A 27,496-nucleotide genomic window follows, 5' to 3' on the forward strand; every position below is an offset into this window, starting at 1 on the left:
TTACATTTTTCATGCTGGTCACCCATTTACTGTTAGCCCTTGGTGTCTTTTCTCCTGTGACCATATGCCTTTTACATTAACCAGGTTCCCTTCATACTTATAATGATACCTTTTTAGGAGCCCTGTTCACCATTACTCTGCTGAGCTTTCATGTGTCATTTTTTTAGCCTCATTTGCTATTCTTCCTGGAACTTAAATAAGGATTTGTGATTCTTTTAACCACAATTTATCTTGGACTTTGTTGCACTGTTTTTTAATTTCGGTTTATATTTGAGTCTGCAGTGTGTCCAACACTGTTTTGCAATAAGCTGGAACGGTTATTTCTATCACATCTATCTTATGAATATTTACATATGATGTCACCTCTTTCCAGCTTGTTGTGCTGTCATTTTGGCTTCTCTGGGGGCTGCATACCCAGATGTGTTTCCGTGCGCTTGGTGTTTTATGTTTCCGCCTCCTAGGGGGCTGCATACTCAGGCCTGTGTGTTTGGCCAGTATTTGTTTGTGTCCGTCCTTGTGTGTACTGTGTCCTATTCCTGTATCTTATCCTGTTTCTGACCTTTTCTGAACTCTGTCCTAACCTCTGTCTGTTGGTCTCCTTGTCTGTGGCTCCTTTCCCTGCTGTGTCTGTGCCGCCCCTGAGGATTCCGTTGCCAAAGAGGTACTGCACCTCCTCCTGAGGTGTGGTACCCCACCATCCAGGTAGGTTGGAGGCTCATGACCACGCTCCAACACCTGCATCCCACACAGCACAGTAGTTCAGCAAAGCCACATTGCGGCTCCCTGCTTGGAGTGTAGCAGAGCACCTTTGGTTGCTCCCTGCTTGGAACACTAAACATGCTGGGAGGCGGGTGGAGTTAGAATACATAAAAGAGCGGGAAGGTTGAGGATTTCAGGTCAGTCTGTCAGTCAGTCAGTAGGAGAGAGTGAGAAGAGAGGATCCCTGGGAGAGTGATGGAGGAAGGAGGTGCTGCAGCAGACCTCAGTGACCTGGGTCTGCTGGCACGGGAAAGGAAAGAAGGAGAAAGACATTGAACAGAAACCTGATTTTCCATAAGCAGGAGAGACTAGTACGGAACGAAGGAGTAAAAGGGAACAGAGGACGTGGGTTAGGAGAGAACCCTGCCCAGAAGTTCTAAGCGCAAAGTCGGGGCCCGGTCCCCGAGGTTGTATGGATACTAATGGTCCTACAGCAGACACCGGTGGAGTAGTGGGCTGTAAATGCACTACTCCCATCTAAGACTTGGGGGCACAACAGCAACTTGGATAGTGAGCCGGGACTCAGGAGTAAGGAGTCCCCGAAGCAGGCTGCAGCTGTCTGCAGTACAAGTATGGTTCTTGGGAACATCTGTCAGGAGGAACTCCAGTGTAACTCAGTACTAGGAGTACTTCACACCAAAGGCGCTATAAGAGGAGACGTTCAGAAAGGCACATGTTGGCGGAGTGTTGAAAGGGAGTATTCCATCTGACCTGGAGGTTGACTGAGTCCCTGACCCGGAGGACACAGTACGGGGACAGGCACCTGTGTGTACTACAGACTGTGAGTAAAGCTTTGGAACTACATGCCCTGGTGTCCTCCAATTATTCCTGCGCTAACACACCCTGTACCACTACATCGGGGTACCAGCTTCTACACCGCCGGTGCCTCTCCTCTACCCCTACACTGCCCTGGGACTACAGCTCCACCTGTGGGGAGCTACACCATCTTGGCTGCACCACACCACCAGTCCCAGAGGATCTGCATGCAGCGTCGGCTTAAAATCTCACTTGCCGAACACCACAGGTGGCGTCACGAACTATTCCTTTAATCAACTACATTCCACCATTCAAACTTCCTCTATTAATTGGGCGACCAGGGCCACAGACTGGGTCACCGCTGCTGTGACACATCCCGCCGACACCGGCCCAGTACCGAGTACCCCACAGCCCTGGGAGGGTGACCCTTGTCTATCCTTATGTCCTCTCATTCTGCCTGTGCTCCGCGCTCCTAGCGGCTCTGCCTTTGCTCCGTGCTCTTGTGGCTCTGCCTTTGCTCCGCGCTCTTGCGGCTCTGCCTTTGCTCCGCGCTCTTGCGGCTCTGCCTTTGCTGCGCGCTCTTGCTGCTCTGCCTTTGCTGCGCGCTCTTGCTGCTCTGCCTTTGCTCCGCGCTCTTGCTGCTCTGCCTGTGCTCCGCATTCCTTGCGGTTCATCTTGCTGCACTGCAACCAGCGACTCTGCTCTGCTCATCACTCCGTTCTCGTTCCGCTTCCTGCAGCTCTTTATTGGTCCCTGCTCCTCCAGTCTGAACAGGTCCCTACCTGTTCCCACACACTACTCTTACCTGTCCGTGTTTCCGTCCTTCCTGAGTCCATCCCTGCTTCTCCAGTCTGAACAGGTCTCTACCTGTTCCATACACCACTCATTCCTGCCAGTGTTCCTGTGCCTTCCGAGTCAGTTCCTGCCCCTTGTGTCTCAGCCGTTCCCGCCTGCCTGTCAGCCACGCCCGCCTGCCTGAGTACCAGCCATGCTTGCCTACTCATCCAAGTATCAGCCATGCTCACCTGCCTGTCAGCCAGTCGTGCCTGTGACCCACACCTGTCCTATCGTTCCGTCCCCCAGTGGGATCAGCAGCCTCAGCCAGACACCACCCTGGGGTGGCACCTGGCTTGTACCTTCCGCACAAGCCTGACCTCACCATCAGAGTTTCCGGCGAACACCAAGGTAGCTGCTTAATCACGCCCCTGGTAGTCTGGTTTGTGGAATAGTGGGGCCTCGCCCCCACGCTCGCGCCAACCAGTCAGGGCGTGAGAGTGACACACGGCAAATGTAAAAGAACCCTTAGACATGATGGTATATTGCACTCACTTCGGTCCCTGAGATCACTGACAACTGTATTTTCGGGAGATCTGCTGCACGCTGTTCCATGGTGATCATGTCACAATCCTGTCTTGTGATGAGAAAACGACTGTGGTAGCTTACATTAACCGCTCCTCTATAACCTTCCGAGGTGTCCAGAAAGAGCTGGCACCTCTCTGTTCTTGTGCTTTCTTCTACTCACAGGCGGCTTGGCTTGCGCTATAAAAGTGGTCCCGAGTCAGAAACTGGAGAATCCCCCCAGCACATTCACTGCATATTCATGAGTCTGTGGTCACACAGAGTGACTGCAGACGTATCGGTTTGGACTGGACAACACCCTTTAATGGCAATAAAAATATCTGAGTTGGCTCAGTTGTTAGCACTGTTGCTTTCCAGCTCTGAGGTCTTGGATTCAAGTCCCACCAAGGACAACATCTGCAAGGAGCTTGCATGTTCTCCTTGTGTTTGCGTGTCAGGTATTTGTGTATGCTCAGTTGTCAACAATTTTGGAAAATTTTGCAAAATGCAGTACCTCACCTGAAAAGCTTGTGGACCCCAGTTCTATGTCAGGACTCCCCAAATATAATGAGTCTTTAATAGTATTGGCCTTCCCATATGTCCCACCTTTTGGGGCCCCCTTATGTTCCAAGGAGCAACCTTAGTCCTTTTCCCCCTCTAGACTCTGCACCTCACTGGCCTCCTCTGTCCATGGTCTATCTCATGAAACGGATCCTCAGTCCGGAGAAACTTGACTATGAGGAATTTGCAGAGGTCAATGGCGTCATTGCTGCACCCTGGAGCCAGAACCACAGAGGATTGGGAAGACCAGTAACCTCCCTCTTTCCCGCTGTTCCCTCTGACGCACCCTGGCTTGTGGAGAAGCAACAGCGCCGTCATCATGGAGACCGGGCCTCTGTAGGCATCAGCTAAGGTGTACGCTTCACTCTCCATGACACATACATTAGGAGCTGAACCCACTCCACATAGGGCTGATGTCAGCTCCCTCAAGCTCCAATCTGATTAACCACTTCAATGCTGCTGCCATGATCATGGCATGGCGTCCATTTTGATACCTCAATGTGATGGGTTACCATGGCAGCCAGGCCAAGGCCCCTATAACCACCATCTTGTTTGTCCTGTGAAGTCTATCTTGTGGTTGAGGTTCGTAGGAGACTGTGATTTTTATTCATACTGTGCTATCACATGCTTAAGTCCAATGATGGGTGGGGAAAAAAAATAAAACATAAAAACAAAGAATAAAAAAAAATAAATAAAATATATGTAAAATAAAAATACATAAAATAAAAGTAAAGAAAAAAATTCAAATGTCTAAAAATAAAGGAAAAATGCAAAATAATAATAATACAAAATATATGAAATAAAAATAATAATAAAAATGAGAAAAATAATAAAACAATTTCTGTGTTCAGAAAAGTCTGATCTATTAAAAATATGAAATTATTCCAAATCGGTACATTCTGCAATGAGAAAAAAAATCTGAATACCAGAATGATTTTTTTCTGGTCTTTGTCCCCCCTCCAAAAAAAATATGTACACCAAATTGGTGTCAAAAAACATCAGCACGTCACACACAAAAAACAAGCCCTCACGAAAGAAAGAATAAAATGATGGCACAAGCTGAGTTTTTAATTTTTTTTTTACAAATTTCAGATTTTTTTACCACATAAAAACATTACACAAGTTTGGGATGGCTGTAATTGTCCTGACCTGGAGAATCGCGCTACGAAGCCATTTTTACCTCACACTGGACGCTGCAAAACAAAACCTAAAAAAGAATGGTGGGAATGCGTTTTTTTTCCACTGTACTCTGTTTCCTCATTCTTCAGTCATTTTCATTGTGTAATGAACGGTGTCATCCAGAATTACAAATCGCCCTCATAAAATAAACAAGCCCTTGTGCAAAAAAATAAAAAGGGCTTTTGGAAGACAGGGAGAGAAAAGCAAAAGCGCAAACATGGCAGCTGTCTGCATCCTTAATAAATGGCATCAATAACACATCTGCAGCTCCGGAGGGAGCGAGACATCATCTGTCTGTGTCTACAGGCTGCATTCACTCCGCCAAATTTCTACAGATTACAGAAGGAAAATGCTCGCAGAGAAGTTTTGTAAATAAAGTTTATAAAAAAAAAAAAAAGATGTGCAAGCGCCGTGTAAACACTACAACTCCCATGATGCCTTGCGGCACTGACGGCCTCTATCCTCGGGGAATCTGTTTCCTGGCTCAAACTTGCAGGATTTGCCCAGAGTCAGACGCTGTGCGGCGGGTGCGCCAGGCTCTGTGGGTGAGGGGTCGGAGGCTTTCGGGGACAGTGGGAGAAGGAGGTGAGAGGTGTGGGGCAGTGTGGTGAAGGTCACCGCTCCTATGCACGTGTTCTGCAGGGTCTGTGGCATGAGTGTCATCTGTAGTCCTTTAGTACGTCACTAGGGTACAATTACTGGGGATCTCACCACTGGGACCACCACTGATCACGGGAACGAGGGTCCAAGGTCAACTCTGCTTGTGCTGTATTCAGTTTTCTGCGCAGCAGCGCCCCCCCAATAATCTGTCTTTTGTTAGCGGCTGCTAATGACCAAGTAATTTAAGTGGTTAAAATGAAGCTATCCTTGTAGCTGGGGGTGGAGCCCGCCCAGTGGACCTCTTAGCTGGGCTGCCCATTGGCCCTCGCAGCCGTGGGGTGGAGCTCGCCCAGTGGACCTCTTAGCTGGGCTGCCCATTGGACCTCGCAGCCGTGGGGTGGAACCCGCCCATTGGACCTCTTAGCTGGGCTGCCCATTGGCCCTCGCAGCCGTGGGGTGGAGCCCGCCCAGTTGAACCTCTTAGCTGGGCTGCCCATTGGACCTCGCACCCGTGGGGTGGAGCCCGCCCAGTGAACCTCTTAGCTGGGCTGCCCATTGGACCTCGCAGCCGTGGGGTGGAACCCGCCCATTGGACCTCTTAGCTGGGCTGCCCATTGGCCTTCGCAGCCGTGGGGTGGAGCCCGCCCAGTGAACCTCTTAGCTGGGCTGCCCATTGGACCTCGCAGCCGTGGGGTGGAACCCGCCCATTGGACCTCTTAGCTGGGCTGCCCATTGGCCCTCGCAGCCGTGGGGCCCGCCCATTGGACCTCTTAGCTGGGCTGCCCATTGGCCCTCGCAGCCGTGGGGCCCGCCCATTGGACCTCTTAGCTGGGTTGCCCATTGGCCCTCGCAGCTGTGGGGTGGACCTCTTAGCTGGGCTGCCCATTGGACCTCGCAGCCGTGGGGTGGAACCCGCCCATTGGACCTCTTAGCTGGGCTGCCCATTGGCCCTCGCAGCTGTGGGGTGGACCTCTTAGCTTGGCTGCCCATTGGACCTCGCAGCCGTGGAGTGGAGCTCGCCCAGTGAACCTCTTAGCTGGGCTGCCCATTGGACCTCGCAGCCGTGGGGTGGAACCCGCCCATTGGAACTCTTAGCTGGGCTGCCCATTGGCCCTCGCAGCCGTGGGGCCCGCCCATTGGACCTCTTAGCTGGGCTGCCCATTGGCCCTCGCAGCTGTGGGGTGGACCTCTTAGCTTGGCTGCCCATTGGACCTCCCAGCCGTGGGGTGGAGCTCGCCCAGTGAACCTCTTAGCTGGGCTGCACATTGGACCTCTTAGCTGGGTTGCCCATTGGCCCTCGCAGCTGTGGGGTGGACCTCTTAGCTGGGCTGCCCATTGGACCTCGCAGCCGTGGGGTGGAACCCGCCCATTGGACCTCTTAGCTGGGCTGCCCATTGGCCCTCGCAGCTGTGGGGTGGACCTCTTAGCTGGGCTGCCCATTGGACCTCGCAGCCGTGGGGTGGAACCCGCCCATTGGACCTCTTAGCTGGGCTGCCCATTGGCCCTCGCAGCTATGGGGCCTGCCCATTGGACCTCTTAGCTGGGCTGCCCATTGGACCTCGCCCATTGGACCTCTTAGCTGGGCTGCCCATTGGCCCTCGCAGCCGTGTGGTGGAGCTTGCCCAGTGGACCTCTCAGCTGGGCTGCCCATTGGACCTCGCAGCCGTGGGGTGGAACCCGCCCATTGGACCTCTTAGCTGGGCTGGCTATTGGCCCTCGCAGCTATGGGGCCTGCCCATTGGACCTCTTAGCTGGGCTGCCCATTGGACCTCGCCCAGTGGACCTCTTAGCTGGGCTGCCCATTGGACCTCGCAGCTATGGGGCCTGCCCATTGGACCTCTTAGCTGGGCTGCCCATTGGACCTCGCCCAGTGGACCTCTTAGCTGGGCTGCCCATTGGACCTCGCAGCTATGGGGCCTGCCCATTGGACCTCTTAGCTGGGCTGCCCATTGGACCTCGCCCAGTGGACCTCTTAGCTGGGCTGCCCATTGGACCTCGCAGCTATGGGGCCTGCCCATTGGACCTCTTAGCTGGGCTGCCCATTGGACCTCGCCCAGTGGACCTCTTAGCTGGGCTGCCCATTGGACCTCGCAGCTATGGGGCCTGCCCATTGGACCTCTTAGCTGGGCTGCCCATTGGACCTCGCCCAGTGGACCTCTTAGCTGGGCTGCCCATTGGACCTCGCAGCCGTGGGGTGGAGCCCGCCCATTGGACCTCTCAGCTGGGGGTGTAGAATATTGTTGCTGCGGACATTTTCTTTCTTCATTACTGAGAAATTACTAAGCTTCAGGGCCTCTGGTTGTTTTCTTCCAGACATGCGTCTCACCGCTCTCCTCTCTGCGCCCTCCAAGGTCATAAAGTTACCCCGCGACTACCGCTTTGGCACCAGCCGGCCGTCTACAATAGCCGCTCAGCGGAAAAACCCTCCTGGAAAGAGGAGATCGAAAATATTTGTGGAGCCCATCAGGAATGATGAGTGGGCGTATTTCCGCGGTGACACAGTAAGTAGCAGAGATTAGTTTTGTGACCCTATTGTGGGTGTTTTCCGAGACGGATTTGCCACCTATTTCACAATTTGCATTGAAATTCAACCCTGAAATCTGCAACAAAAATAGCCGAAATGATGCGATTTTTGATGATTTTGCCATCCTGTTGGGTGTGCACACGTGTGATTGCACTTCACAGTCGCGGTCAGGCTTCAGCGCAGACAGACCGTTAGGTCTACATGCACCAAAGTAGTCAATGATGACTCGCACGGTTTTTTGGTGTTAAGGTTTTGTGCCCTAAGTTTTATCTGCTTTGTTTTCCAGGTTGAAGTTCTCGCTGGTAAAGATGCAGGAAAACAGGGGAAGGTGTCACAAGTTATAAGGGCGCGTAACTGGGTGGTGGTGGAGAATCTGAACACGGTGAGAGGCAGAAACGTACCTGATACAGATGCCTGTGTTTGTGTGTATATACACTGCATGGAAAAAAGTAGGGGCACTGCAGTTCCCCTGCTCAGCTCCTGAGCCTGCTCCGTCCCAGCAGATCCTGGCTCAACTCCCGAGCACGCTTCGTACTTGCAGATCCCACGCTCTGCTCCCGAGCCTGCTGCGTACATTCAGAATGTCCAGACATACGTTCATGCTGTTTGCAAGCTCATGTAGCCTTCATCAGGGAATTGGAGCTTTATTTCAAGAGGCATATACACTAATGTGCACAGTGTCTTGTTGACTTCTAGGCCTTTCTGTAAACAGATAATCACATCTTGCACTTTCTCCCTTTGATATTTAGCATTATCGCCACGTTGGGAAGTCGGGTAGTTACAGAGGGACATATGTACCCAGTGAAGCTCCTCTGTTGCTTAATCACGTGGCCCTCGTGGACCCGACAGACAAGTGAGCCACTCGTCCTTTCAATCATTCATCTCTACTACTCATATGGCCATGATCTTATGATTTTTTTATTTTTTTTTCTCTCCAGGCAGCCAACATCGGTGGAATGGCGGTACACAGAGGAGGGCGAGCGGGTGAGAGTGTCGCTACGAACTGGACGTATCATTCCTAAACCCGTCTTCCAGCGTCGAGATGGTATCATCCCTGAGCAGTGGAAGGGTGAGGACTCCGTAGGAATCTGCTATTTATTGTATGCAGTGGTCACTTGCTTTAGCTAAAACAATGTCGTAGAATCGTAGAGTTGGAAGGGACCTCCTGGGCCATCTGGTCCAACCCCCTGCTCAAAGCAGGATTTGCTAAATCATCCCAGTCAGATGTCTGTCCAGCCTCTGTTTGAAGACTTCCATTGAAGGAGAACTCACCACTTCTCGTGGCAGCCTGTTCCACTCTTTGATCACTCTAACTGTCAAAAAGTTTTTTCTAATATCTAATCTGTCTCCTCCCATTCAGTTTCATCCCATTGCTTCTAGTCTTTCCTTGCGCAAATGAGAATAAAGTTGATCCTTCTACCATGTGACAGCCCTTTAGATATTTGTAGACAGCTATTAAGTCTCCTTTCAGTCTTCTCTTTTGCAAACTAAACATTCCCAAATCCTGCAACCTTTCCTCATAGGACAGGGTTTGCAGACCGGTCACCATTCTGGTCGCTCTTTTCTGAACTTGCTCCAGTTTGTTGATGTCTTTTTTAAAATGTGGTGCCCAAAACTGGACACAATATTTCAGATGAGGTCTGACCAAAGAGGAGTAGAGGGAAATAATGACTTCACGTGATCTAGACTGTATGCTTCTGTTAATACATCCTAGAATTGCATTTGCCTTTTTTGCTGCTGCATCACACACTGTTGACTCATATTCAGTCTGTGATCTATTAGTATACCCAAGTCTTTTTCACATGTGCTGTCACTTAGCCCTATTCCTCCCATTCTGAATATGCTTTTTTCATTTTTATTTCCCAGATGTAGTACTTTGCATTTCTCCCTGTTAAAAACCATTCTGTTAGTTGCTGCCCACTGCTCCAGTTTATTTATATCTTTTTGAATCCTCTCTCTCTCTTCTCTAGTATTAGCTATCCCTCCTAGCTTTGTGTCATCAGCAAATTTAATCAGTTTACCTTCAATTCCTTCATCTAAATCGTTGATAAAGATGTTGAACAATACAGGGCCCAGGACAGAGCCCTGTGGTACCCCACTTGAGACATTCTTCCAACTGGATGTGCAGCCATTTACGACCACTCTTTGGGTCCAATCACTAAGCCAGTTATGAATCCACCTAACAGTTGCCTTGTCCATTCCATACTTAGTCATTTTTTCAGTAAGGATTGTATGAGAGACTTTGTCAAATGCTTTGCTGAAGTCAAGATATACTATATCTACAGCATTTCCTTGATCCACCCAATCAGTGATTCCGTCATAGAAGGAAATTAAGTTAGTCTGATATGACTTATTAGTTACAAACCCATGCTGACTCTGTTTAATCACTTCATTCTTATCCAGGTAGTGACATACATGTTGTTTAATAATTTGTTCAAAGATCTTTCCTGGTATAGAAGTCAGACTCACCGGCCTATAGTTGCCTGGGTCCACCTTCTTCCCCTTTTTGAAGATAGGACCAACATTTGCTCTTCTCCAGTCTTCTGGCACGTCTCCTGTTCTCCAAGAATTTTCAAAGATTATGGAGAGGGGTTCAAAAATTTCTTCTGCTATCTCCTTCAGTACTCTGGGGTGTAATTCATCTGGGCCTGGAGACTTGAATTCATTTAGGTTAGCTAAGTGTTTCCTCACTATCTTTCTGTTTATAGATATCCTGGATTCTTCTATTCCCTTAATAGGACAGTGAAGAACAATTGATGTTACATTTCCTTTCTGAGAGAAAACAGATGCAAAATAGGAATTTAAAAGTTTGGCCTTCTCAACATCTTGTCTTGCCATTTCATCATTTTCATCCTGTAAAAATCCTATAGCATCTTTGACTTTTCTTTTACTTTTGACATATCCCCAAAATCCTTTATTATTGCTTTTGACATCTCTTGCAAGCCTCAATTCATTTTCAGCTTTAGCTAATCTGATTTGTGCCCTGCAGGTTCTGCAGACAGCATTATATTCTTCTTTAGATATGCCTCCCTCTTTCCATTTTATAAACATTTCTTTCTTCCTTTTTAGCATGTGCTTAAGTTCTGTGTTCATCCATCCTGGTTTCCTTAAATGCTTCCTATTCTTCCCTCTTTTCGGAATTGTTAACAACTGTGCTTTGAGAATTTCATTTTTCAAGATTTCCCATCCCTCCTGGACATTTTTGTCTTTAAGGATATCCAGCCATTGGATCCCTCCAATTCTCTTTCTGAATCCCTTAAAATCTGCCTTTCTGAAATCTAACCTTGACGTCTGAGTCTTCACAGGTCTTCCGCCTCTAGTTATCCAAAATTCTAAAATAGCATGGTCGCTACCTCCTAGGGTCCCAGCCACTTTTACCTCCTCAACCATTTCCTCCCTGTTTATAAGGATTAGATCCAAGGTAGCAGTTCCCCTTGTTTTCTCCCCTACCTTTTGGAAGATAAAGTTGTCAGCAAGAGAGGATAAGAATTTCCTTGACCTGTTAGTTTTGCCTGAGAGAGATTCCCAACAAATGTCTGGATAGTTGAAATCTCCCATGACAACTATGTCATATTTTTTGGAGAACTTGGCCATTTGATGCATAAAGAGTTCATCCATGTCTTCAGCTTGCACAGGCGGCCTGTAGTAAATGCCTACAATGGTGTCCTTTCCATTGTTCTGTCCTTGTATTCTTACCCAAACAGTTTCCACAGAACTCCCAGTTCAGTGTGTTTCGGTGTGGCCACTGCTAGTCTAGGTACTGGTGTTCGGTGTGGCTACTGCTGGTCTAGATGCTGGTGTTCGGTATGGCCACTACTGGACTAGATACTGGTGTTCGGTGTGGCCACTGCTGGTCTAGATGGTGGTGTTCGGTGTGGCCACTGCTGGTCTAGATACTCGTGTTCGGTGTGGCCACTGCTGGTCTAGATACTGGTGTTCGGTGTGGCTACTGCTGGTCTAGATGCTGGTGTTCGGTATGGCCACTACTGGACTAGATACTGGTGTTCGGTGTGGCCACTGCTGGTCTAGATGCTGGTGTTCGGTATGGCCACTGCTGGTCTAGATGCTGGTGTTCGGTATGGCCACTACTGGTCTAGATGCTGGTGTTCGGTGTGCAACTGCTGGTCTAGATGCTGGTGTTCGGTGTGGCCACTGCTGGTCTAGATACTGGGGTTCGGTGCTGTCACTGCCGGGCTACATGCTGGTGTTTGGTGTGGCCACCCCGGTTTAGATACCGGTGTGAGAGACCCCAGAAAACCCCCTAAGTAGTCTGACATACATAGTTTGTGTCACATTCCTAACTTCTCTCCTTTCTGTAGACGGCCCTAAGGACACGTCTGCGGATGACGCTTTGGAGAGAACCTACGTCCCATCATTGAAAACCTTTCAGGAGGAAATCATGGAAGCCATGGGCATCGTAGAGAACAGACGGCATCGGGATTCCTTCTGGTACTGATGGGAGCAGACCTCGGCCGGGGGTCACAGAGGACTCAAACGTTATAGATCAGCCCTATTACACGTGAAAAACAAGACCAATGTCCTAAGTGCAGAAGTGGGATATATGCTGCGGATGTTACATCTGGATTTGCAAAAATGTGTCAGCGTACTGTATAACAAAAGAGGAGATCACAATAAAATCCAGACACGTTCATCTAACATCTTATTTTAATTTTCATCTTCTTGGGTCCTTTATTTAATAGAATATTTTATAAATGTTTTTCTTCTGTGTAAATGGAGTTGCGCTGTTGCTGGCGGTATATGCGGCATTGGGCTGGCATGTAGGGGTGTGGGATTGTCCGGGGTCTGCAGATCATCAGGAGTCATGCTTTATTTTCACTGCAGAGTATAGAACCTGAGGAGCCTGGAACATGACTTACTGATCATTGAAGATCTCAACATTCTCAAGAACGAAGCTCTGAAGCACCCATCTTCATGAAGAGACGGGCGCGGGTGCCTACATTCAGATGGGGCACCTCACAGCCCCATTAAAGGGACCCTCAGCAATTGGCAATAAGTTCCTCAGTTGGGACAACCCCTTTAAGATGAATTCTTAGGCAATACTCACAGTTTCAGTGACTTTAGGTGATGAAGCTGAAAATATAAAGGCAGAGCGTAACATGAAATATAATATATGTATATACAGTGAAGGAAATAAGTATTTGATCCCTTGCTGATTTTGTAAGTTTTCCCACTGACAAAGACATGAACAGTTTATAATTTTAACCCCTTTCTGTCATGTGACGTACTATCCCGTCCATGTGCCCTGGGACTTAATTCCCAGGGACGGGATAGTACGTCACAGCGATCAGTGGCGCCCACGTGGTGAGCGCCGCTGATCGCGGCCGGGTGTCAGCTGATTATCACAGCTGACACCCGGCACAATGTGTCAGGGGCGGTCACGGTCCGCCCCCGACACGTTCACCCCTTGCACACCACGATCAAACACGATCGCGGTGTACCGGGGGTTAAAGGGATGCATCGGCACGAAGGGGGCTCCCTCCGTGCTTCCCTGAGCCCCCCACAGCAGCACAATGTGCAGCGCTGCTGCGGGGGGCTTCATCCTTGCAGGTCCCCGAATCCAAGATGGCAACGGGGGCCTGCAGGGAGTTGTCTTCCTCATGCCTGCAAAGTGCAGGCAAGGAGGAAGTCTTGTGCAGTGCCTGTGACAGATCGCTGATCTGTCACAGTGATCTGTGATGTGACAGATCAGCGATCTGTCACAGGACAGCTATGTCCCCCCGGGACAATGTAATAAAGTTAAAAAAAAGTGTAAAAATAATTTTAAAAAAAATCACTAAATAAATTTAAAAAAAAAATATTCCTTAATAAATTCATTTTTTTGGAAAAAAAACCAAAAGTACACATATTTGGTATCGCCGCGTCCGTAATGACCCGCACTATAAAACTGTCCCATTAGTTAACCCCTTTAGCGAACCCCTTAAAAAAAAAAAAAAAAACGAAGCAAAAAATGATTTATCATAACGCACGATCAAAAAGACGCATATAAATATCCATGGTACCGCTGAAAACGTCATCTTGTCCCGCAAAAAACGAGCCGCCATACATCATCATCAGCAAAAAAATAAAAAGGTTATAGCTCGCAGAATAAAGCGATGCAAAAATAATTATTTTTTATATAAAATTGTTTTCATTGCATAAAAGCGCCAAAACATAAAAAAAGACCTAAATGAGGTATCGCTGTAACCGTACTGACCCGAAGAATAAAACCGCTTTATCAATTTTACTGCAGGCGGAACGGTGTAAACGCACCCCCCCAAAAGAAATTCATGAAACGCTGGTTTTTGTTCATTCTGTGTCCCAAAAATTGGAATAAAAAGCGATCAAAAGATGTCACGTGCCCGAAAATGATACCAATAAAAACGTCAACTCGTCCCGCAAAAAATAAGACCTCACATGACTCTGTGCGTCAAAATATGGAAAAATTATAGCTCTCAAAATGTGGTGATGCAAAAACTATTTTTACAATAAAAAGCGTCTTTTAGCGTGTGACAGCTGCCAAAAATAAAAACCGCCATAAATAGTAAATCAAACCCCCCGTTATCACCCCCTTAGTTAGGGAAAAAAAATAAAATTAAAAGAAAATGTATTTATTTCCATTTTCCGGTTAGGGTTAGGGGTGTGTTGGGGTTAGGGTTGGAGTTATAATTGGGGGGTTTCCACTGTTTGGGCACATCAGGTGCTCTCCAAACGCAACATGGCGTCTGATCTCAATTCCAGCCAATTCTGCGTTGAAAAAGTCAAATGGCGCTCCTTCCCTTCCAAGCTCTGCCATGCGCCCAAACAGTGTTTTACCCCCACATACAGCCTACTCAGGACAAATTGCACAACAACTTTTGGGGTCCAATTTCTCCTGTTACCCTTAGGAAAATAAAAAAATTGGGGGCAAAAATATCATTTTTGTGGAAAAAAAGGATTTTATTTTCAGGCCCGGGCATTATAAACTTCTGTTAAGCCCTTGGGGGTTCAAAGTGCTCACCACACATCTAGATAAGTTCCTTAGGGGGTCTAGTTTCCAAAATGGTGTCATTTGTGGGGGGTTTCCACTGTTTAGGTACATTAGGGGTTCTCCAAAGGCAACATGACACCCGCAGAGCATTCCATTAAAGTCTGCATTCCAAAACGTCACTACTTCTCTTCCGAGCCCCGACGTGTGCCCATACAGTAGGTTTCTCCCACATATGGGGTGTCGGCGTACTCAGGACAAATTGGACGACAACTTTTGGGGTCCAATTTCTCCTGGTACCCTTGGGGAAATAAAAAAAAAATGGTGACTAAAAGATCATGTTTGTGGAAAAAATACGATTTTTTTATTTTCACGCCCGGGCGTTATAAACTTCTGTGAAGCACTGGGGGGTTCAAAGTTCTCACCACACATCTAGATAAGTTCCTTGGGGGGTCTAGTTTCCAAAATGGGGTAATTTTGGGGGTTTTCCACTGTTTTGGTACATCAGGGGTTTTCCAATCGCGACATGGTGTCCAATCTCAATTCCAGCCAAAAAAGTCAAATGGCGCTGCTTCCCTTCCGAGCTCTGCCATGCGCCTAAATAGTGGTTTACCCCCATATATAGGGTATCAGCGTACTCAGGACAAATTGCACAATAACTTTTAGGGTCCTGTTACCCTTGGGAAAATAAAAATTGGGGGTGAAAAGATCATTTTTGTGGAAAAAATATGATTTTTTAATTGTACGGCTGTACGTTATAAACTTCTGTGAAGCTCTTGTGAGTTCAAAGTTCTCATCACATATCTAGAAAAGTTCCTTGGGGGGTCGTTTCCAAAATGGGGTCACTTGTGAGAGGTTTCCACTGTTTAGGTACGTCAGGGACTCTCCAAACGTGACATGGCGTCCTATCTGAATTCCAGCCAATTTTGCATTGAAAAAGTCAAACGGCGCTCCTTCCCTTCTGAGCTCTGCCATGCGGCGAAACAGTGGTTCCCCCCCACATATCAGGTATCAGTGTACTCAGGGCAAACTGCACAATAACTTTTGCAAGTCCAATTTCTCCTGTTACCCTTGGTAAAATAAAAAAAATTAAACCTGAAGTATTTTTTTTGTGAAAAAAAGTTAAATGTTCATTTTTTTTTTAAATATTCAAAAAATTCCTGTGAAGCACCTAAAGGGTTAATAAACTTCTTGAATGTGGTTTTGAGCACCTTGAGGGGTGCAGTTTTTAGAATGGTGTCACTTTGGGTATTTTCTATCATATAGACCCCTCAAAGTGGCTTCAAATGTGATGTGGTCCGTAAAAATAAAATGGTGTTGCAAAAATGAGAAATCGCTGGTCAACTTTTAACCCTTATAACTTCCTAACAAAAAAAAATTTGGTTCCAAAATTGTGCTGATGTAAAGTGAACGTGTGGGAAATGTTACTTAAGTTTTTTGTGTGCTGTATCTCTGTGATTTAAGAGCATAAAAATTCAAAGTTGGAAAATTGCAAAATTTTCGCCAAATTTCCGTTTTTTTTCACAAATAAACGCAAGTTATATGAATGCAATTTTACCACTACCATGAAGTACAATATGTCACGAGAAAACAATATCAGAATCACCAGGATCCATGGAAGCGTTTCAGAGTTATTACCTCATAAAGGGACAGTGGTCAGAATTGTAAAAATTGGCCCGGTCATGAACGTGCAAACCACCCTTGGGGGTTAAGGGGTTAAGGGTAGGTTAATTTTAACATTGAGAGAATATCAAAACTAAAATACAGAAAGTCACATTGTATAAATTATATAAACGTATGTGCATTTTTTTTTTTTTTAAATTCGTTTATTGAACCAAAGGCAGGGTACACAATATGCAAACTGACAATGATGAAAATATCATGTAAACGTATGTGCATTTTGCAGTGAGAAATAAGTATTTGATCCCTCTGGCAAACAAGACTTGATACTTGGTGGCAAAACCCTTGTTGGCAAGCATAGCATTCAGACTTTTTTGTAGTTGATGATGAGGTTTGTGCACATGTCAGGAGGAACTTTGGTCCACTCCTCTTTGCAGATCATCTCTATATCATTAAGAGTTTGAGGCTGTCACTTGGCAACTCGGAGCTTCATCTCCCTCCATAAATTTTCTATGGGACTAAGGTCTGGAGACTGGCTAGGCCACTCCATGACCCTAATGTGCTTCTTTTTGAGCCACTTCTTTATTGCCTTGCCTGTATGCTTTGGGTCATTGTCTTGCTGGAAGACCAAGCCACAACCCATTTTTAATGTCCTGGCAGAGGGAAGGAGGTTGTCACTCAGAATTTTACGGTACATTGCTCCATCCATTCTCCCATTGAAGCGGTGAAGTAGTCCTGTGCGCTTAGCAGAGAAACACCCCCAAAACAATATTTCGTCCTCCATGCTTGACAGTGGGGGCGGTGTTCTTTGGGTCATAGGCAGCATTTCTCTTCCTCCAAACACGGTGAGTTGAGTTAATGCCAAAAAGCTCAAATTTTGTCTCATCTGACCACAGCATCTTCTTCCAGTCACTCACTGAGTCATCCAGGTGTTCATTGGCAAACTTCAGATGGCCCTGCACATGTGCCTTCTTGAGCAGGGGGGCCTTGCGGCACTTCATGATTTTAAGCTTTTACGGCGTAATGTGCTACCAATGGTTTTCTTGGTGACTGTGGTCCCAGCTGCCTTGAGATCATTAACAAGTTACCTCCGTGTAGTTTTAAACTGATCTCTCACCTTCTTCATGACCAAGGATACCCCACGAGGTGATATTTTGCATGGTGCCCCAGATTGATGTCGATTGACAGTCCTTTTGTATTTCGTCCATTTTCTTACCATTGCACCAACAGTTGTCTCCTTTTTACCCAGTGACTTATGATTTTGTAGCCCATTCTAGCTTTGTGCAGGTCTATGATTTTGTCCCTGACATCCTTAGAAAGCTCTTTGGTCTTGCCCATGCTGTAGAGGTTAGAGTCTGACTGACTGATTAATTAAGTCTGTGGCAGGAGTCTTTTATAAAGGTGACTCTGTAAGACAGCTGTCTATAATGCAGGTAATGAGTTGATTAGGAGCATCTAACTGGTCTGTAAGAGCCAGAACTCTTAATGTTGGTAGGGGATCAAATACTTGTTTCTCACTGCAAAATGATACAAATACATGTATAGAATTTATACCATGTGATTTTCTGAATTTTATTTTTGATATTCTAACATTGCTAAAATTATCCTACCCTTAAAAATACAGACTGTTCATGTCTTTGTCAGTGGGAAAACTTACAAAATCAGCAAGTGATCAAATAATTATTTACCCCATTGTATATTTACACTTTTTTTTGTAAAAAGCAGCTACGTTTTTGGTTTACCTCGGCCACCCTGAGTCCTGGCTAAACTATGGGTCTAATAACTAAAACATTTTTTCCACTTGGCTTTTTCTAAAGCGGATGAAAACCTCTCTCCAAAAGGTCAATTAAGAGTGGCGTAACAGACGTCATCTCTGCTAGCATCTATGGAGAAGAATGAAGGAACAATGAAATAAAACAGAAAGGAAAAAGTAGCATCTATTACATCCACCAAACCGTCTGCTGGTCACCATACAGGCTTCTCCAGGAATTGTATTGTGTCCTCAATGTAATGTACATGTGATTATTTAAGGTCTTACATAAGTCTTTTAGAAATTAGTAGTCATTGCCTTACTAAACTGTGACAGAGGATTTATTTTATTACTCACCATTCTGCATCCACCATCCGTCTATATTACTATAAATGGTCTCATATTCTCCAGTAAAGTGTTTTCCTGAGCTATGGACTAACAGAAACATATCAGCCATATGTACTTCTACATAGGGTGCAGTATATAATTCTGCTCCTATGTATAAGAATATAATTACTATAATACTGCCCCCTATGTACAAGAATATAACTACTATAATACTGCTCCTATGTGCAAGAATATAACTACTGTAATACTGCTCCTATGTACAAGAATATAACTACTATAATACTGCCCCCTATGTACAAGAGTATAACTACTATAATACTGCTCCTATGTACAAGAATATAACTACTATAATACTGTCCCCCATGTACAAGAATATAACTACTATAATACTGCTCCCTATGTACAAGAATATAACTACTATAATACTACTATGTACAAGAATATAACTGCTATAATACTGCTCCTATGTACAAGAATATAACTACTATAATACTGCTCCTATGTACAAGAATATAACTCCTGTAATACTGCCCCCTATGTACAAGAATATAATAGCTATAATACTGCCCCTATGTACAAGAATATGACTACTCTAATACTGCTCCTATGTACAAGAATATAACTGCTATAATACTGCTATGTACAAGAATATAACTACTATAATACTGCTCCTATGTACAAGAATCTAACTCCTGTAATACTGCCCCCTATGTACAAGAATATAACTACTATACTACTTCTCCTATGTACAAGAATATAACTACTATAATACTGCCCCTATGTACAAGAATATAACTACTATAATACTGCCCCCTATGTACAAGAATATAACAGCTATAATACTGCTCCTATATACAAGAATATATTATAATACTGCTCCTATGTACTATATAAGAATATAACTACTATAATACTGCTCCTATGTACAGGGATATAACTACTATAATACTGCCCGTATGTACAAGAATATAACTACTATAATACTGCCCGTATATACAAGAATATAACTACTATAATACTGCTCCTATGTACAAGAATATAACTACTATAATACTGCCCCCTATGTACAAGAATATAACTACTATAATACTGCCCCTATGTACAAGGATATAACTACTATAATACTGCTCCTATGTACAAGAATATAACTACTATAATACTGCTCCTATGTACAAGAATATAACTACTATAATACTGCCCCCTATGTACAACAATATAACTACTATAATACTGCCCCCTATGTAGAAGAATATAACTGCTATAATACTGCTCCTATGTACAAGAATATAACTACTATAACACTGCTCCTATGTACAAGAATATAACTACTATAATACTGCCCCTATATACAAGAATATAACTACAATAATACTGCCCCTATGTACAAGAAAATAACTACTATAATACTGGACTGCCCGTATGTACAAGAATATAACTACTATATTACTGCCCCTATTTACAAGAATATAACTACTATAATACTGCTCCTATGTACAAGAATATAACTACTATAACACTGCCCCCTATGTACAAGAATATAACTACTATAATACCGCCCCCTATGTACAAGAATATAACAGCTATAATACTGCTCCTATAAACAAGAATATATTATAATACTGCTCCTATGTACTATATAAGAATATAACTACCATAATACTGCTCCTATGTACAGGGATATAACTACTATAATACTGCCCATATGTACAAGAATATAACTACTATAATACTGCCCCTATATACAAGAATATAACTACTATAATACTGCCCCTATGTACAAAAATATAACTACTATAACACTGCTCCTATGTACAAGAATATAACTACAATAATACTGCCCCTATGTACAAGAAAATAACTACTATAATACTGGACTGCCTGTATGTACAAGAATATAACTACTATAATACTGCCTCTATATACAAGAATATAACTACTATAATACTGCCCCTATGTACAAGAATACACTATAATACTACTCCTATGTACAGGGATATAACTGCTATAATACTGCCCCTATATACAAGAATATAACTACTATAATACTGCCCCTATATACAAGAATATAACTACTATAATACTGCCCCTATGTACAAGAATATAACTACTATAATACTGCTCCTATGTACAAGAATATAACTACTATATGGGTGCGTGCACACGCTGCGGATTCTGCTGCGTTTCCGCAGCGGTTGTGGCCGCTGCAGACCCGCAGCAGTTTTAGCTGCGGTGTACAGTACCATTCAAATGAATGGTATCAAAAAAACGCTGTGCCGACGCTGCGGAAAAATCCGCGCGGATTTGCTGTGGTTTTGATTCCGCAGAAAGAATTGCATGTCAATTCTTTCTGCGGAAACCGCTGCGGGTTCCTATCTCCACCATTGTGGAGATAGTGAATCCGCAGGCAAAATCGCAGATAATCCGCAGGTCTTTTGACCTGCGGATTATCTGCGGTTTTTGCAAAATCCGTGCGGATTAATCCGCAGCGGATTCCGCAGCGTGTGCACGTACCCTAATACTGCTCCTATGTACAAGAATATAACTACTATAATACTGCCCCCTATGTACAAGAATATAACAGCTATAATACTGCTCCTATATAAGAATATACTATAATACTGCTCCTATGTACTATATAAGAATATAACTACTATAATACTGCTATGTACAGGGATATAACTACTATAATACTGCCCGTATGTACAAGAATATAACTACTATAATACTGCTCCTATGTACAGGGATATAACTACTATAATACTGCCCCTATATACAAGAATATAACTACTTTAAGGGTACGTGCACACGCTGCGGAATCCGCTGCGGATTAATCCGCACGGATTTTGCAAAAACCGCAGATAATCCGCAGGTCCAAAGACCTGCGGATTATCTGCGGTTTTGCCTGCGGTTTGGTCCTGCGGATTCACTATCTCCACAATGGTGGAGATAGGAACCCGCAGCGGTATCCGCAGAAAGAATTGACATGCAATTCTTTCTGCGGATTCAAAACCGCAGCAAATCCGCGCGTTTTTTTCCGCAGCGTCGGCACAGCGTTTTTTTTTTCCCATTCAAATGAATGGTACTGTACACCGCAGCTAAAACTGCTGCGTGTCCGCAGCGGCCAAAACCGCTGCGGAAACGCAGCGGAATCCGCAGCGTGTGCACACAGCCTAATACTGCCCCTATATACAAGAATGTAACTACTATAATGCTGCCCCTATGTACAAGAATATAACTACTATAATACTGCCCCCTATGTACAAGAATATAACTACTATAATACTGCTCCTATATACAAGAATATAACTACTATAATACTGCTCCTATGTACAAGAATATAACTACTATAATACTGCTCCTATATACAAGAATATATCTACTATAATACTGCCCCCTATGTACAAGAATATAACTACTATAATGCTGCCCCTATGTACAAGAATATAACTACTATAATACTGCCCCCTATGTACAAGAATATAACTACTATAATACTGCTCCTATATACAAGAATATAACTACTATAATACTGCTCCTATGTACAAGAATATAACTACTATAATACTGCTCCTAAATACAAGAGTATAACTACTATAATACTGCCCCTATATACAAGAATATAACTACTATAATACTGCCCCCTATGTACAAGAATATAACTACTATAATACTGCCCCTATATACAAGAATATAACTACTATAATACTGCTCCTATGTACAAGAATATAACTACTATAATACTGCCCCTATGTACAAGAATATAACTACTATAATACTGCCTCGTATGTATAAGAATATAACTACTATAATACTGCTCCTATGTACAAGAATATAACTACTATAATACTGCCTCCTAGCTGTGAGGTGTGTCTGTGGTTCTCCTCATGTCTGGAGCAAGCCCAGGGAGGGGCCACCCTGGGCGGGGAAGCTCCCCAAGCAAGGCCCAGGCTTCCCGGCCTACACTGGGAGGAAACTCCCAACCTTCTCATGTGGATGGAAATCCCAGAGTTGCCTCTGCAGGAAATAAATCTCAGAATGGAAGACCCAGCAGTGTGGAGAAAGATCCTGTGTTGAAGTTCAGCACAGTAAAGAAACAAGAGAAAGTTTTGTCTGTGTGCAAGGATGTTTCTGTTAAACAGTCGGCCAGTCAAGGCAAACAGTGTCCGGAGCCTGGAAGGAAATCCCAGAAGGCATCTTCTGCTGAGAACCTGAGTGCTGGAGGGCAGGTGGCTGCACAGAAGGTGAGGCAGAGTCCATCATCAGCCTCAGGTGTGCAGCTCACTCCAGGCAGACACAGACGGACATCTCTGGAGAAGCAAACACTCCAGGAGAACCTTCAGCTGGGACATGTGGTGCCCAGCATGGCGAGCTCTGGACACACGAGATTGCAGGCTGGTGGCAGCGGTAAAAGTGTTATGGAGGCTGGGGTCACAAAACCAGCGACATTAAAAACCAACGTGTCTACCCCTAAAGCAAGACCCCAGAAGGAGCCGCCGCGTGCCCCGGAGCTACAGCTGGCAGAGGAGATACCAGGACTGGTCAGGAGGATGGGTGAGTTGCAGCAGCAGAGGAATCTTCTGTAAATGGAAATTGACTGCATTTACAAGGTGAAGGCTGCTAATCCTGGGGATCACTCTGTATATGACCAGAGACTTAATGCACTGGGGGTAGAGCTGGCAACTGTGGTGCAGGACATAGACTGTGTGCTGGCGAGGATGGGGCCCCTGGCAGAGACATATAGGAACCAAGAGCGGTTTAGGTCCTGCACGCAGGACTCTGCTGGTTCCCGCACAGACATTGTCCCAGGTGGGACCCGGCAGCAGGTACGGCTGGTGCTGCAGCCCGCTAGCTTCTGTTTTAAGGAGGGTCAGATACTGCACCAGCAGCCGCAACTACCTGCGGCAGACCCGAAGCAGGAGCAAGAGGCTCAGATCCCAGCAGTACCACAAGTCCCAGCATGCCCAGCACAACAGCAAGACAGTGGACATGAGACTGCATCTACTGTTGGTGTCCAGGAGAGCACTAATTCTGGGGATATTGATACTGTTCATGTGGGGTTGGGGGCTGAAGGGGGTACAGAGACTGTGGTGGACATTGCGCATCCTGATGATGTTATTGAGATTGATGATAATGTGCAAAATGTTTGTGATTTCCCCCCTTTGGTTTCCAGCACACAAGGTGCAATAGGCCCCTCCGCTGCAGACCCTCGCCCTGTCAGTCAGCCCAGTGTGGCCCCACAGGTCCCTCCCAGTAATGTTTGGAGCCGCAGCGCTCCGTCCTTTACCTCTGGCGCCAATTACACCGGGCAGGCTTTCAAAAGGAGGAATGTGGTGCGGTTCAGGCACAGAGGTGCCAAGGAGGACCTGCCGGACAGGAGGCTGGTAGTCAGGGAGCTTCTGTGCCGCCAGATGGGGTTTGCGCCGGTTAATATCTTGGCGGTCATCAATCTGCCAGACAGACAGGGCTATGACATCAGCTTTAAGCTTATGTCTGATCTGGACAGATTCTGGGCCAATTTCCCCAAGTTCAGGGACGCTGATGGCTGGAACGAGTTCAGCTTCATTCCAATATCTAAGCCGGATACCGCCACGGTTAATATCATCTTTTGGAATGAGGCTGTTCCCCCGCAGGACATTGTGGTGTGGCTCCGGAGGCATTGTGACCTTGTCTCCGACCTCACCAAAAACAGGGATGAGGACGGTATATGGACCGGTGGATGGAAGGTGCTGGTGAAATTGCGCCAGCACAACAATATCACGGCTCACTTACCCAACTCCTTCTTTATCGGGAGGGAGAAGGGAGTTTGCTTCTACCCTGGGCAGCCACGAAAGTGTTTTAAGTGTGGTAAAGTGGGTCACCTGGCAAACACCTGTACCGTGGTAAAGTGCAGCCTGTGCGGGGAAGTTGGCCACTTAGCGTCAGATTGCCAGAACATCAGGTGCAACCTCTGTGGGGAGGTCGGCCACCCTCACAGGGACTGTCCTGATGCCTGGCACAATATATGCAAGCTCCTTCCTGATGAGGAGTTAGTGACAGGGACAGAGGCTCAGGAGGAGGAGGCTTTAATGTCAGGGACAGTACTGACCAGGTCAGAGGTCCACCAGGGGTCCGCTCAGGTAACATCAGAGCAGCTTTGTACAGAGGGGAGCATGGAGGTCATCCCTCAGGTCCAGCAGCCACATGTAGCCACTTCAGTATCACCATCTCTAGCTGAAGAAAGTGGCTGTAATCAGGTTAAAAGGAAAAAAAAGGACAAGGCCTCCCGTAAACCTGAGGAGGAGTATGTCACTAGCCAGGGTGGCAGGAAAAAAGTCCAGAGTTTGGCAGGTGTGATGGTTGTGTCCAATAAGTTTGATGTTTTGTCTGAGTCTGATGGGGACTTGGAGGAAGAGATAAAAAGAATAGAGACTGAGTATGACAGGGACGTAGCGGACCATCCCCCTACAAAACGGAAGCCCGTACCTGCTGACACTGAGATACAGTCTGACATGGAGACCGGTGGTAGTCAGAACATCTGTGACCCAGACTTATGATGGCGCCTTTTGCATCTCTGCTCCTCTGTTGTGGTATTGTGATGGCAGATTTCTCATTAAAAGTAACATCCAGTAATGTGAACAGCATTAAGGTGAGGAGGACGAGGCACGCTGTCTATGACCATCTCCGATACCTGGACGCAGATGTCATCTTTCTGCAGGAGACGCGGCTGACAACTCAGGGGCTCATGAGGGAGGCTGAAAGGGAATGGCGGTCTGGTCCCTCTTTTTGGTCACTGGCTGTGGAGCCGTACGCCGGGGTCGCCATTCTGTTTAACACCGGGCATGTGACCGTACATAGGATGACGGAGGTGGTAATGGGAAGGTGTCTGGTCCTGGAAGTCACTGTCCATGGGAGGCGTCTCCGGCTTATTAACATCTATGGGCCACAGACGGTGACTGACAGGATACAGTTATTTAATGATGTCAAGCCTTATCTGTTCACCTCTCTTCCAGTGATAATGCCCGGGGACTTTAATGCCATACTGACATCAGGTGACAGCTCCTCAGGTAGAACCGTGACGAGGGATGGTAGGATCTTGAATAACATAGTCCTGCAGGCCGGATTAGGGGACGTCTTTAAACGGGGAGGACGAAAGCCAAAATTAACCTATTCCTGCTCCAATAGAAGCAGTAGAATAGATCTGGCTTTTGTAAGTCCCATGGAAGTCCCATGGAAGTCATTGGTGCCATGAGTGAGAGAGTCGTCCCATACTCAGACCATCTTGCCCTATATTTCTGCCTGGGGGCCACTAAGCGAGCTGATGTTGGTAGGGGGTTATGGAGACTCAATTCTAGCCTCCTCCATGATGTCTCTGTCCAGAGTTGTGTCCATTCCCTTTTGCAGGGTCATCTACAGAGAGTGGACTTCTATGACAACATGGCCGACTGGTGGGAGGATGTCAAGGATGATATCAGATACCTCTTGAAGAGACTGTCAGTTAAGAAAGGCAGGAGTAAGTATAGCCAGTACCTAAGGCTGCGCAAAGATTTGGAGTCACTCTATTCGGAGGGCGGGGGTAACAAAGAGAAGATCGACCGGTTAAAATCTGAGATAAGGCAGTATCAGTACAGCAGGTATACCTCCCTGGTTCTCGAACGGGATTATGGGGTCTTGGGGGCACCTGATCCCTTTGAGAATTGCCGGGAGCGGGTGGCCAATAAATTGGTCACAGGTCTCATTGACTCCCAGGGTGTATTGCAGGAATCTCGGGAGGGTATCCTGGGGGTTGTGAAATCTTATTATACTGACTTGTTTCAGAGGAAGGCTTTGGATAAACATAAAATGACTCAATTCTTGGAGGCAACTCCAACACCTGATATTAATGATCTGGATTTTTCTCCTTTGACAGCAGAATTAACGGTGGAGGAGGTTAAGGAGGCCATTGATAAGTTACATCTGAAGAAGGCACCAGGTCCGGATGGTGTAACAGCAGAATTTTATAAGAAATTCAAAGACCTCCTGGCTCCAATTCTTGTGGATGTTTACAAAAATTGTCTAGAAAATCACCTGATGCCTCCATCCATGAGAGTGTCCTCATTAATTTTGCTGTCTAAAGGTAAGGAGCCGAGCGACATCAAGAACTGGAGGCCAATTGCCCTCTTGAATGTTGACAGGAAGATTCTGGCAAAGATCCTGTTTTCTAGGTTAGTCTGTTTGTCCCCTACACTGTTGGTAGGCTCTCAGTTTGGCACAGTAAAAGGGCGGAACATCTCTGGAGCAGTCATCTCGATACGGGAGATGTTTGAGAGATGTAAATCTCTGCGGTGTGGGAGATATGTTGTCAGTCTGGACCAGGCTAAAGCCTTTGACAGGGTTGATCATGACTATCTGTGGGCCACTTTGTCAAAGTACGGTATTCCAGGACAATTTGTGGATTGGCTGAAGACTTTGTACAGAGAGGCGGTGAGCTTTCCTCTGATTAATGGTTGGCAGGGTGGCACTTTTGGAGTTGAGGCGGGGGTGAGACAGGGCTGCCCGCTGAGTCCACTCCCGTATGTTTTTGCCATAGACCCGTTTTTGAGGTCACTGCAGGAGTGTAACTTTTGGGGGGTGCCGGTCCCCCACTGCTTGCCTCTGAAGGTGGTTGCCTACGTGGATGATGTGACGCTGGTGATATCTAATCCTCATGAGGTGCAGATGTTGTCTGCGGCCACCAGAAGTTACTCAGAGGCCTCCGGGTCTCTGGTCAACCTTGAGAAGAGTCAAGCTCTGTGGACATTGCAATCTGACCCAGACTTTGATCTGCCGCAGTTTGTTAAGGCCTCCACCCATATTAAGATCTTAGGGGTTAAATTTGGGAGGGACGATAATGCCAGCCTAAATTGGGAGGAAAAATTGGAGACCGGAAATGCAAAGGTTCAGCGATGGAAGAACTGGAGGCTGACTTACAGAGAAAGGGTTGCTATGTTGAAGACTTACCTGGTCCCCGTCTTTTTGTATGTCTCTGTCGTTTTTCCTTTGCCAGAATCCTTCTCGGCGAGGCTCCTCAGCCTGTTCTTCTAGCCAGCGTCGGACTGGAACACCTTGGGCCCACCAGAGAAAATCATTCTTGGGGCCCACT

At 46.1% G+C, this 27,496-nt stretch overlaps 1 protein-coding gene across 1 annotated transcript; it reads left to right on the forward strand.

The window, feature by feature from the left end:
• Window positions 1-5,021: 5,021 nt before the first annotated feature.
• On the forward strand, window positions 5,022-12,386 carry MRPL24 (mitochondrial ribosomal protein L24). Its single transcript, XM_073567110.1, has 6 exons — window positions 5,022-5,178; window positions 7,507-7,694; window positions 8,004-8,099; window positions 8,467-8,570; window positions 8,656-8,786; window positions 12,037-12,386. The coding sequence occupies exons 1-6, from the start codon at window positions 5,025-5,027 to the stop codon at window positions 12,171-12,173; spliced, it is 810 nt and encodes a 269-aa protein (XP_073423211.1). The 5' UTR covers window positions 5,022-5,024; the 3' UTR covers window positions 12,174-12,386.
• The last annotated feature ends 15,110 nt before the right edge of the window (window positions 12,387-27,496 follow it).

This window comes from Dendrobates tinctorius, unplaced genomic scaffold (genome assembly GCF_039654945.1).
Source record: "Dendrobates tinctorius isolate UK_male_01 unplaced genomic scaffold, ASM3965494v1 ptg000019l, whole genome shotgun sequence".
NCBI classification, from domain to species: domain Eukaryota; kingdom Metazoa; phylum Chordata; class Amphibia; order Anura; family Dendrobatidae; genus Dendrobates; species Dendrobates tinctorius.